The sequence below is a fragment of the Falco peregrinus genome, chromosome Z (genome assembly GCF_023634155.1).
Source record: "Falco peregrinus isolate bFalPer1 chromosome Z, bFalPer1.pri, whole genome shotgun sequence".
In the NCBI taxonomy this organism is placed as follows: domain Eukaryota; kingdom Metazoa; phylum Chordata; class Aves; order Falconiformes; family Falconidae; genus Falco; species Falco peregrinus.
In genome coordinates this window covers 55361386-55374600 of record NC_073739.1, presented here as the reverse complement: position 1 = coordinate 55374600, position 13215 = coordinate 55361386, and the positions used below count along the sequence as shown (strand labels likewise).

The window sequence follows — 13215 nt, the reverse complement described above, 5'->3', positions numbered from 1 at the left end:
CAGAAAATAGTGTTTTGTAAGAAGAATAATTAATATGAAGATTAGCTGAAGCAAATACCTGCCTCCCTTATCCTTCTGTTTTCCTAGACTCTTCTGGTTCTTTGCACTTCCACAAAGCAAGAAAAGTAACTGTGTTGGTTTTACTGTGTATATGGAAGAAGAAATGAAATAGCGATTTCAGCCCATGAACTTTTCCTGCTTGTCCTTCCCTTTCAAAAATCCTGCATGTTTATCATTGATTCTGGGAAACAATTAGTTTAGGCTGTTGTAGCCCCTCTTATTAGAAAAGCTGCTAGTACAGGAAATTATTCAGCTGGAAACTTGCTTTCTCTCCTTTCTAGAGCTTCCCAAAAAGGAAAAAAACTCATTCACCTCTCTTTCTGGTCCTGGTCTGCCTTGAAAATGCATGAAAGACTGAAAAAGCTGAACAGTTGTTAAGTAATTATTGATGTGACGTGATTCACGAGATCCTAAACTACTATGAGGTCCAAGTTAGCTAAAGATTAGCAAACACACAGCATGTCCGGTGTTTAACTGGCATTTGCCTTTATGTACCTATAGGCTTTCTAAATTGAAAATGTAGTTGAACTCTACATATGGAAAAAAATGAAGGCCAGAAACAGAAAGATGAGAGACTATAAGAGTATCTGGGGCAGAAGAAAGTCCTGGGAGTGGTCCTACCATGGCATATGCACCTCAGTTGCCTAGAGTTGTTCAGTTTAGGTAGCATATCCCAAAGATCCAAAGCTACAAAGGTGGAATTCAGAATAAGTAAGGAAACTGGAAGAGTAAAGTATTATAAAAATTGACTGAGAGAATGAAAAAAAACCAGGAGAATACATAAAATAAGACCTGAAGAGCCTGGAGGTTATTTTTAAGTATCGATTTAGAAGAAGATGCTTCTTCCAGATCAGGCCCAAGATCCATCCAGACTGCACACTGTGCCCACTAGCAGCTGGCATTTCAGGAGAAAGAGTGAGAACCTACAAATAAGCAGTACAGAGTAACTGCACTTTTTCCTGATCTGTTTTAGCTTGATGCTAACTTCTCCTGAAGCATGATCTTGAAGCACCGATATTCTTTGTAAATATCATGTTTATTTTTAACAGTCTCATTACCCACAGAAATGTCCAGTCCCCTTTGACTCGCATATGGCTCCTAGCTTCCATTGTATGTTGTGGTAATAACCATTTTTAATAATTACCACATGGTAACTGTTCAACTCACCAAAAAAATCTTTAAAGTTTGTTGGCCTTTCAAAGTTGGAAGGAGATGACTAAGAAAAGGACAGGTTTTAAAAGTAATTTTAGTCTAGAGGCATTTTGTGCATTAGCATTCGTCTCAGCATCACTTTATGCTCTGATTTTGGATGCTATCTAGCTTTCTGTCACTGAATTCCCTGCTTAGAAAGATCTCCATCCATCCTCCCCAAGGGAAAATGAAATCCAGACACATCCACATTTTTAAAATAAGATAGGAAGCACTGATTTTTATCCCACCAAAATATTTTAAAAGTACAGACTGAATATTATGATGCACAGAGATTATACATAAAATGTTTTGCCAGACATTTTCAGCATCTGTTCCCAGGTGTTTGCAGGCTATTTGTGTACATGTTTGCCCTCAAGTTTATGAAGAATTTTACAAATTACACAAAGATGATTAAAGCAGGCATGGGTCTCTTTATTATTCTGCTTTCCTTTGAAAAGTAAATGAAAGTTTGTTGTACTACCTACTGAACTGCTTGCATTAAATGTATTTGTGTTGGGATCTTCTTAGTTGATAGGATTTCATCCCATTACCCAGACAGATTCCCAATTAAATGTATTCAGTGGATGGCTGGAGGCTGGGGTTTGGAAGGAGAAGCGGAATAGTGGCTGCCTTACAAGATTTGCCAAAAAGGTATTTTTGTCTTACATGGTAAGCCATAAACATGTATCAACAAAAGCTGCTTAAAATAATTCAGAGATGGAAATTTATATCACATTGCATAATCTGGCCTTATCTTAGAGAGCCAAGAAAAGGGTCAAAGCTTTGAAGACAGAGCAACAAAATCTGGGCTGAAGACTCTATGTAAAGTTTAGCACAGCAAATAGCTGATTCCACTTGTGAATATACTTCATCATGCCATTTTAAGTCTATGCAACATCAAAGACACATTTGCAGGTACAGTCTTGGGGAGCCAGCAACTTAAGACACCACAATAATGTCACTTGGTTTGTAGGGGGAGGTTAAAAGGAGGATTAAAAGCAGGCAGGCACAATATATTAAATGAATCCATGACTAACAGGGTGTGACAGCAAAGGGTTTAATTCATTTCAACAGAATAGATCCCTAGGGCTGCAAGTGTTACTCCACTGTGCCTTTATCACCTTGGAATTTTTATGGTTATTTTTTCATTAATTCACATTTTTTTAAAGACTTTTTTGACATTAAGCCAATTTTCACTTTTAATTAAAGTCATAAATAACCTTAATTCTGCATTAAAAGTTTTATTATTACTTTTTATTATTATTACCACCAGGAAATATTTCAAATACCAAAGCATGATGTTAATTAGCAATTATAAGTTCTCAAAGGTCCAGTAACTATTCTGTACCTTGTAAACAAGATACATTCCAAACTTTATCTATGCTTTAAGTATCTGGCTTGATAGATGCCACAATTTTTTGTTTCTTTTTATGGAGGTTTGGCTTATTTATTTTCCCTTCCATATATCAATGTGACCAATGAGCAGAAATAAATCCTTCTCAAACAAGGATTAAGAAATAAGAAATTTTAAGTCTAGAATGTGCTCACAGAGTCAAGCAAGGAGTAAAAAAGGACAGTTTTCAACTGGCAAAAAGAAGGAATGGAGAATGAGCAAAATCAAATAGTGAATGAAATGCAGTAAGGAAAATCCCACATAGTACTACAATCTGACAAAATGAGAGGAGATAACAGTTTAATACCTCTGTTCAGGCCCATCAGGCTAGTTTAGTTGAGGCATCACACACAAATCACTCAGAATGCAACGTCGTGATTGGCATTTACTTCACATGCCTGTAAAAGTGTCTGGATGGCTGCGTTGCCCTCCTGAGATAGGCACGACAGGGCTCACAGACCTCCTTTGGCAGTCCTGCCTGTGGGCAGGATGCCCACTAGTAAGGGAGCCAAAGCATTATTTATTAAGGTGAAAATGAATGCTCAGTCATTTCACCTCTGATACAGGAGTGGCCACATACAACTTTAAAGGAAATTCCTCAGGAATACTACCGGTCAGTTCCTCAGAGGCTGACATGCTGGTCTCTGCTGCCATGTCCTGCTTCAACAAACCACAAATCAAAACTTAAGTCTTCAAATTTGTATACTGTAGCTTTAAAGACTGCCACTTAGTGCTTCCAATGCTGTATGAAGAAAATGTTTTGCTACTTTCTATGAATGAATGCTCATTTAATTTTAAAACTTCTAAACTATGACTTTTTCACATGGGACTGACATCTCAAACATTTATCTACCCCTATACCAGTTCATACATGCTCCCCATTTATCAGGACAACTTTCCTTTAAAATGAAAGCTTACATTTTTATCCTCAATGATTTAAACAATCTAATTAATTCATAGAAGATATGATAAAAAAGCTCAGAAAAAAAAATCCCTTAGGTCACAATTCATCTTTCCAAGGATATGTTTATACATATAAACAACTGTTGACTCATGGACTTGACATCCACAGGGAAATGGCATCATGACATCTCCTGGTATTTGGAAGTGTCTGGTACATGGAAATATAACTTAAGAGTTTAATCTCAGATATTGTCCACCCGCCCTCAAAATCCATCCTTCCATCTGAGATTGGCCAAGTAAACTGGATTTTGTATTACTATGTATTTACCCAGTGGCAGAACTTTAAAACCAAAAATTTCTGTTTCCAAAAATTATTTTTTATTTGCCTCATTATGTATGTTTAGTGATTCATCATCACATCAGAAAATAAAAGCATTAAAGCAGGCAGCCTCATTAATTCAAAGATGAAATTATTGTCTGTATAAACCCCATATCTATTATCTCCCATTAGCAGTTTTTCTACTTAACAGTCTGAAATCAGCACAGGTACTTGAAGGAAACATCTAATATTAAAACACCTACTTCTCCACATAAGCTTTACACCAGTCAACATGGTAGAAAATTTACCTTTTTCCTGACTTGTTGGTCTTTGGAAGAATGGGCTTTCACATGCTTTCTCAGGGAACTTGGATCTGTGTATCGTTTAGTACATCCTGGAATCTGACATGCATAAGGTTTCTAAGTCAAAAACAAAAAGGATAAAGCAGCTGTTATATCACAGATTATTTTAACCCAAGATAATCTCTTTTGAGCCTCGGGATGCTGCGAACTACATTACTAGAGAACACAAATGTTCTACATTATTACAAGCAGAACGCTCAGTAATTTATCAGAAAGGGAAAGGAGAAAAGTAAGGCTTATAAGGAAGACAAATCAAAGGAAAGCTTTCATTATGGCACCTTTCATTGTTACCTTTTTTTTTTTTGTAATCAGTACAATGAATGTTGTTAGTTATACTCACAATGTTTCCACCCTCAGAGCAATCTTTGACTTAATCAGAAATTACATTCTTTAGTGAACCAGGTAAAGAAACTGCAGTAAAGGCCCAGACAGACTGTTTAAGATTATAGAAGAATCTGCTTCAGAAAAAGAGAACAAGAAAAAGTGTTAGTCTGCTACATTACAAAGAGAGCAAGCAAAAACCAGAGCAAGCATTGAATATAATTTCAAACATACTACATACAAAAATACACATTTTAATGCAAAGTACAAGACAAACTCCTTCAGCTCACATTTTCTAATAACACATCATTTTAGAAAGGTACCAGTGCTATAATACCTTTATAGTTTTCTTAAAAGGAAGCCAAATAAATCTAATTCACCAAATAAACACTCTCTATAAATACCTCCTTCTGCCTGTTCTAACCTGTCTGTCTTCTCTGAAGACTCATAGGTCCACAATACTCAGTATTAAATAAACATTAAGTCCAACTGTTTGCTGAAATTAGCTACTTTGCAAGTTAGTCATTTATGTTTCACAAAGCATTTCTGAAAACAACTTGTACAAGTGATTAATTTACCAGCCACACACTCGACTCTTTGAAACTGATAATTTAAGCTTGGTGGCACCCTTTTAATTCAAATGACATTGTTCTCATTTTCTTTCTGCACTTCTGCCCTTTGGAAACTGCTTGCTTCTGATGAAACACAATCTTTCGTTATGAAACAGAAGGTTTTAAACAAATTTCAGCTGTGACTCAAATTCAGAAGCAACAATATGTTGACACAAAAATTTTTAGATCTACAAAATTCTTCTTCCTCTCTTGACTTGCTGGTACATGCTCCAGCCTTAAGCTTAACTGAATTTTTGTCAGACAAAACTCAGTTAATCACATTTTTTGTTGTTGTTATTATTATTATCATCATCATTATTATTAATCAGTTATTATCACAGGTGGCTTCTGCATCTTTTCAGAGTGACTTCAGGTTCCCTAAAATCACCTAAGTGGGAGAAAGTTACTACAGCAAAGCTCATGGAGCTGTAGCCTTTTTATCAACTAGTTTGGCCCATCTTTCATCCATGCTTATATTACTGGGTCACTTCTGAAACAGCTTGAACAGCCTTATCAGACACTTCTCCCTTCTACCTCTAAGATTATGGGCCACCTGCTACCACCAAGCTGGAGGAAAAGGGCACATGGTGTAATAGAGAGGGGACCACAGTGGGGCTTCTGCTTCCTTACAGTGTCCAAGTGTGTCCTCTGGTGCTTGGCACGGTCGCTGGAGTTGCTGAATGCTTTCTGGCAGCCAGGGTGCTGGCAAAGGTACGGCTTTTCACCCGTATGGCTCCTTAGGTGAATCTTGAGATTTTCTAGTCTGGAAAAGGCTTTCTTGCAACCCTCAAACTAGAAAAGAGAAAGAAATTGTTTGAAAGGAAAGCACACACTGCAAATTGCAACAACAAACACCACACAGGCGCCTGAAAGGACATTCAGAGACCTCCAGACTGCTATGGCTGGATGCTTCTCCAGAGCTGAGGAAAGCCTGTCTTCTCAGTACAGGTGTTACTGCAGGGCTTAAACCATTTACACCAAAAGCATGTATTTATCCTACCTGTACATGGCTGAATTAGAAACCTGTGTCCTGCTCCCACTTTACAGATGGGACACTAAGACCCAAAGGGACCAGTCAGCTCAGAGCGCAGCACCACTCAGCCCATCTGGGAAATAGCCCTGGCTGATGCTCCCAACAGCACACAGGAAGGTTCTCAGGTCCTGCACTAGCGACCCTTATCTCAGCTCTGGGCTTGTTTGGGTATTAGCAACTGAGCCAAACACAAGCATCTCCCAGAAGTACCAGCCTAACCTGTGAAGCAACAACAAAATCATGCAGGGAAATGTCAGTCTGTTCTGCCCTGCTGTTGGTGAGTAAAAAAAATTCCCTTTCTGTCATGAGTAAATGTATGGAGGTACCAAAAGTAATGGGAGCCCACCAGAACTGGATTTAATACCTACAGATAACCAATAATCATCAGGCACTGTATTTCTAGACAAAATCAAGTACTGCATCAGCAGAGAAACCTACGTTTATAAGAGCAGAAAACCAGTTCTTCATCTGTCATGTTCCCACAGTATACTTTATCCTAAGGGAAACTAAAAACCATCAGTTCTAATTGACGCCAGCATTTTAATGCACATCTGATTTCAGCTAGAGTATTTATGAATATTAGTTAGAAGTACAGGCTTTTTCAATTCTATCAGTAAAGATCAATTAATCTCATTAGCTTCGACTGCTGCATATTCCACTGTGCAACATCTAAAGCATCCGCTGCATAGCATGCTAGTTTGCAGTTCTTGTATAAAATGCAAAAATAATAATGCATAACAGAGATGTCAAACATTTCTAATACTAACATGAAATTTTCCACCATTTCTCTTCCTAAGCATTTCACTCACTTGAAAAAAAACAGGCCATTTTTCACTGATGTTAGAATAACACAAATACATTTTATAATAAATTATTCAGTGCATATATGTTTACAAAAACACAGGTAGGAAAATAGTGATGTAATACTGAGCATAATTAGCATGCCTTTCTTACAAATCTGTAAGAGCCTCAAAAAAGAGAAAAAACAGGATATAAAAGTGTCATTACTTAACTTTAAAGTTTGTTGTATTAATGCAATACAGAGTTACAACCTCAAAGAAGAGTGTAATATGTGTTACCTATAAAATAGCAATATTGTTTAAGAACCTAAAGCTTGAGAAAGGCGATGAACCACCCCCCACTATATCATAACTGTAATTTTATCTTTCACACATATCAATTTCAGAAAATTTCTTAACCATGAAGCTTATTAATTATATCCCATCCCTTTATCCAAAGCAAACTGGCAGTCCTTTTCAGATTACCCAGTTCTGATCACTAAACATTAATTTATGCTTGTACATACAGTGTTTCCTTTATGTTTATGAAGGTTTAGTATGCAAGCAAAACATTGTTGTAGGTGTATAAATATTTTTACTTTTAGGGAATTATTATTTGAGAACATTCTAGGATAAATTAAAAACAAAAAAAAAAAAAAAAAAAGAGAGACATATCTCTTACAATTGCCTGGGAAAAAATACTACATTTTTTTAGGAAAATGTAAGGAGTGGAGAAAGCAGAAAAAACATGAGTTAAATGTCTGCTATAACAATTGTCTTTGAAAAGCAAAGTAATTCAAGAGCAGCCATGTTAAAATAACAAAGAAAACTAATGATTAGCCCATCTTATATAGACAGTTGTTATTTCTTACTAAATTCATAAAAGATATGCCACCCTTTCTAATGACAGTAAGCTGCACAGAAGAAACAGATTGAAATATCTTAAGCAAACTTCAATTTCATAGGATAAAATTCAGCCCATTGAAAAAGTTCTAAAAGCAGGCCTTCTCATTTTTTTATTTCACAAGTTATTAAACTTCAATATGAATCTTCAGGCATGCAAACAAAATTCAACATATTTAAATAATTGTTTACATGATTTTAAAATTAGCTTTCAATTTAAATAGGAAAAAATGTTTCACTGAGCAGAACTGGGGAATGTTATCTTACAGGTTTAAAAGTTGTGATTTCTGATGACTCTGGCATTGCTGACCATAACTTAAAAGCAGATAAGATAATTTGAATTTCTCTCCTCCACAGCCTTAAATTACTGTGTGTCTTACTCACACGGCTACATATAGTCGTATATTGCAGAAAAGGTCATGCTAGCAAAACACAGGAACTACAAGCCTGTATTATTAGAAAGACCATCTTTACACAACATTTAATGAATGTTTACTCTAAACGCCAGACTTTTTGAAGTCTTGGGAATCTCTGATGCTTAAGATAAGGGAATGAAAAACTATTCTTTCCAACAACACAGAACATATATTCTTTGCTGACAACCAGATTTCAATGAAAAGTATTCCAGAGAAGACATGATTACCTATGGGGGAAAAAGTCAGGTGGATGGTTGCTGTATTTTGAAATGGAACTCTTTGTAGTTTCAAAATTATTAACTCTGGTAGAAGAGGAGGATGTAACACATTACAATTAGTCCCTTAAGGACATGGCATGCATCAGGCATTCTGAAGCTGTTCAATAGTTTTAAACATACTCCTGATTAAACCAGATTTTTTTAAAGTATTATATGGAATTAATTTTATAATAAACTGTTCCTAAATTGCAATACCAAAATCATAGTTACTGAGCTTTTATCTTTACTATTGCATGCAAATTGAAACTGTTAAGTAGCTCATAAAGAAAACGTCCTCTCTGTACTTCCAAAACTTGGGAGTTCTTTTTAAACCATATTCACTGGAGTGTCCATATCCATGTTTACTATCTTTTTATAAGGATAATTGTCAAAAGCTAGAAACACAGCATTTACAGTGAAAAGTAAAGCATGTCAATAAAAAGCAAAAGCAGTTCTATGACTTAAAACACTTGTGTTCTTTTAAGTGTACTGTTCATCTTCGCATACACAGAGACGGTGTTCAGTGTACCAGGCAGCCATCCTGTAAAATCACAATATAATTACATTGATTTATATAAAATAACCTGCACAGCAAGTAAAGCCTTGCTGCATGACCATGCATTTCTGAGCCCTGTCTGGAATGAGGCGGCAACCTTCATTATGAGATACATTTAGGCTCTTAGGCTGTAGGAACAGCATGGTAATTTGTGTGAATACTTACGTTAGCAGCAGATGTTCAGTGGCCAACTGTTTAAGAAATTAGTCAGTTTTCACTTGTAAAAGGAACTGCTCTGATTATCTGAGTTGATCACCAGTGTAACAAAGACTGAAGACCTCGCTCAGACAATACCTGTCTGAGATCTGACCCATTGACAGAAGAGTATCTTGTCTTGATTTTAAAAGTTAATGACAGACAGCCCAGCTTCTACTTAATCCAACTATCCCCTAATATTATCTGGTATCAAAAACCTTCATTTTTTTCCTATCTGAATCTGTTTTGCTTCAATATCCAAACAGTGTATTTTCTTCTGCCTTTTTCTGCCATATTAACGTGATAAGTAATGTAAGAGGTAACTTCTGAATCTCGGTATTTTCTGTTATCAAGTCACTTAACTTTCTCCCAAATATTTTTTTTATATATATATATATTTATATTTATATATAAAATTATTTGCTTTCTCAGACGAACAATGCTTTCTCAGACCTACTTTGAAATTTATTCTAAAACCAAAATAAATAAAATTTAATACTATTAGAAATACTGAGCAGTATTTTATTTTATGGTACTGTTTAATCCAACGCACAACATAATGTTACTCTCTTATACTGATACTCTCACATTTAGGCTTTTAGTATCTTTTTTAATTTGCATCAGTTATACAGTGATCCTCAAATATTTTTCAGCAACATTGCATTCAGGTGAGGATCATCTTTTGTCTTCTAAGTGTGAGGGATAAGCATTTCCCTAGTCTGTTACTGTGTGTGGGGAAATACTTATGGGATATTATAATGAATACAATTCATTACATGGTCCCAATCTGGTCTGTCTCTAAGGTTATGGGGAGAGGGGTGTTCTTCCTTTTTAAATTTGACTTTGCTAAATATCAGCTTTCCCATAACCACTAAATGCAACAGATGGCTTTCTGTGTATTCAAGAGCTACCCACTGTCAACACAGTCTCAGTAACAAACCTAGATACTTCAGTGACCGAATACATTTTGGTCTTCAGTAAAATACATGCCTCAGGCAAGAAGCAGAAGAGACAGAGACCCCCCAGGAGGCTGTGATATAGGGAACTGATAGGTTGAAGTACACCCAAATGATATCAGAAAATTAACTGTGACCTAAGCTTGATGGAAAGGTGAAGAACTGTCCCAGTCTCTGCCAAACTGACTTTGAAGAAGCCAACCCAACCCCATGTATGAACCCACATGTTTCAAATACATTTCTATACCATTGTAGAATACCAGTTTGTTTGACTTATTAACCTATGGTGAACCTTTGATGGTGCAAAAAGAGAAGAAAAAACTGCACCCAGAAACTAAGATGCATATCAGAGGGGAGAAATTCCTCCCGGCATTTACGAGATCAGTAAGGTAAGAGGCTTCACCCTAGCAAACATGCTTTCATGAAAAGGTATCGAAAAATCAACATCTCTACCTTCCATGCCTTTTCTTCATTAAGCACAATGGATGCTACTTCTGGTCCAAGGACACATGGCATCATAACAGTGTAGGACTGAACCTTCCCCACTACACCCATACAGGTAGGAACAACAGCAGTTTTAGACGTACGGTTCAGATCAGACCTAGCTCTTCCCTTGTTACATAACCCATGTCTAACCTCCATTAATCCATGATTGATTGCTCATGATTACATAGCTGCATACTCTAAAAACTCTTCACACAATATGGTTTGGTTTTCCATTGATACTTTCTGTGGTCCTCTTCTGACTACCACTACATTCACCTGGGATACAAAATACAGAATCAATTTTTCAGTAGCAGTCTCACCAGTTCTAGGCATTCAGGTAAAGTGACTTTTCTGAATCAAACCCTCTTTTTCACTCATTCAAGCATGATGTTAGCCTTGTTTAAGTCATGGCATTTTACAATGGGTTTTCATTACAGTTGGTATTACTGAATTTCTACTTAAGACTCACTTTTTGCTACGCACAACTTCTCATCTTGTAAATATAAGCTACATGTCTTCATTCCTGCTTGTACTGCTTTCCATTTGGCTGTTTTACAGTGCACCTTTTTGTAACACAGCACTTCAGCAAAGTCAATGATCATTTGTAACTGTGATATCCTCAGCATTTGTAGCTCTGCTAGTTCCTGTTAAATACACAAAGTTTACGTACTTAGCAGCCATATTTTGAGAACAAGTGAGGTGCTCTTATCTATGTCCTACTAATAGAATTTAATTAAAAAATTAAAATCATAGAATCACTTAGGTTGGAAAAGACCTTTTAAGATCATTGAGTCCAACTGTAAACCTAACACTGCCAAGTCCACCACTAAACCATGTTCCTAGGTGCCACATCTACATGCCTTTTAAATACCTCCAGGGATGATGACTCAGCCACTTCCCTGGGCAGCCTGTTCCAGTCCTTGACAACCCTTCTGGTAAAGAAAGTTCTCCTAATATCCAATCTAAGGCTCCCCTGGTGCAACTTGAGGCTGTTTTCTCCCATCCTATCACTTGCTACCTGGGAGAAGATACTGACACCCATCTCATTAGAACCTCCTTTCATGTAGTCGTAGAGATCTCCTTCCACATAAGGTTCAAGAATGTCATGTGGTTCAAACATTAAAAGCCTTGGAGAAACCTAATTACAGTGTACACTGTCTTTGTCAGAGAGAACTGCAGGCATTTCACCTGCAGCATTTTATATTCCATTGCACGATGATCCCCATCAGCACTGGGACAAAATTCAGTGCAAGACCTCCTTTGGAAACTGTATTATCTGCCTATGATTCCACATCTGAATCTACTTATAATTTACAATTGTATTTAATATTTATTTCAGTAATATATCGATACAGAAACAAAGTAGTAGTTTTCTCCCTTTTCGTTCTTCCATCCCAGACTCTAGAAGTAACAGCTTGGTAACACATGCTCCCTGAAAGAGCTGATAGATAGGGGAGAAGAAAATGAAACAAGTGGGACTCTACGAAGCAGAAGGAGGACTCCAAAATGTTTCACAAAGTCTTCTGAGTCTTTGGAAACAGAGTGGGATGACTTGATATAACACGTGCCAGAAGATCCAAACTGGCATGAGTCCGCCTGCTTGAGGACAATCTAAAACATTGCCCCTGCCTCACACAGATGTACTGTCTGGACATCGACCTGATCCCATTGGCAACAGCAAGTTACCTTCTCAGATTACTTTGACAAGCTGCTTGACTTCCTTACTTTAGTAATATCCATAAACTAACCATAAGCATGAAAAATAAGAGTTTTAAATCCTAAACCTTGGAGAAAGTTATCTGAATGAAAATATAAGCCATTTCTGAATTTTGGGGAATGCTGTTATACATGAATGGACATTCATCAATGGAGGGAATGGTATCCCTAAAATAGAGAGGAAAAAAACCACAAGGTAGCATATACATAAGGCCTCAAACCAAATCTTCGAATTGTTCAGCAGTCATGTAGCATTTCAAAAAGATTTATTAGCAGATACAGGGCAAATTAATTATTTATCAATCCACCTGTGAATCAATTTTAGAGTGCTCTGATACGCTGACCAGGTAGGTTCTTCTGTGTCAGAACCAAGGCAGGTGGTATGAAAAGGACAAAACATCTCTCCCCAGCTTTGTGTTTATCACAAAGATGTAAAAGCTGTTCTTTATATGGCTTTCAAAGAAGAACAATGCATTTCAAGCATTAATTAACAGTCTTTTAAAACATTTCCCTTCTTCAACAGCACTAGCAAGGTGCTGCTCTACAAGAGATGTAAGGGCTTTCAGAAAATTGAGAGTAAGACCTCATGTGAATATCTTTCAAATAGGTTTTTATTCCCCCAGACTCTCATGCCTGGCAGTCTTGTGAATGACACATAATTAGTGTCAGACATCATTCAAACTGCTAACATGAGGTGCTCACCAACAAGAAGGCTGCATGCCACATCTGAGATTTAAAAGCCCTGGTTTGTTCCATGT

General features: G+C 36.7%; 1 protein-coding gene across 1 annotated transcript in view; it reads right to left on the bottom strand.

The window, feature by feature from the left end:
* Positions 1 to 13215, bottom strand: part of GLIS3 (GLIS family zinc finger 3) — a 139112-nt gene that overhangs the window by 50796 nt on the left and 75101 nt on the right. The window contains exons 4-5 of the mRNA XM_055791691.1: positions 5791 to 5952; positions 4175 to 4285 (exon numbers count right to left, since the gene is read on the bottom strand). Of these exons, the coding sequence (XP_055647666.1) occupies positions 4175 to 4285; positions 5791 to 5952 (273 nt within the window). The remainder of the gene's footprint in view (positions 1 to 4174; positions 4286 to 5790; positions 5953 to 13215) is intronic.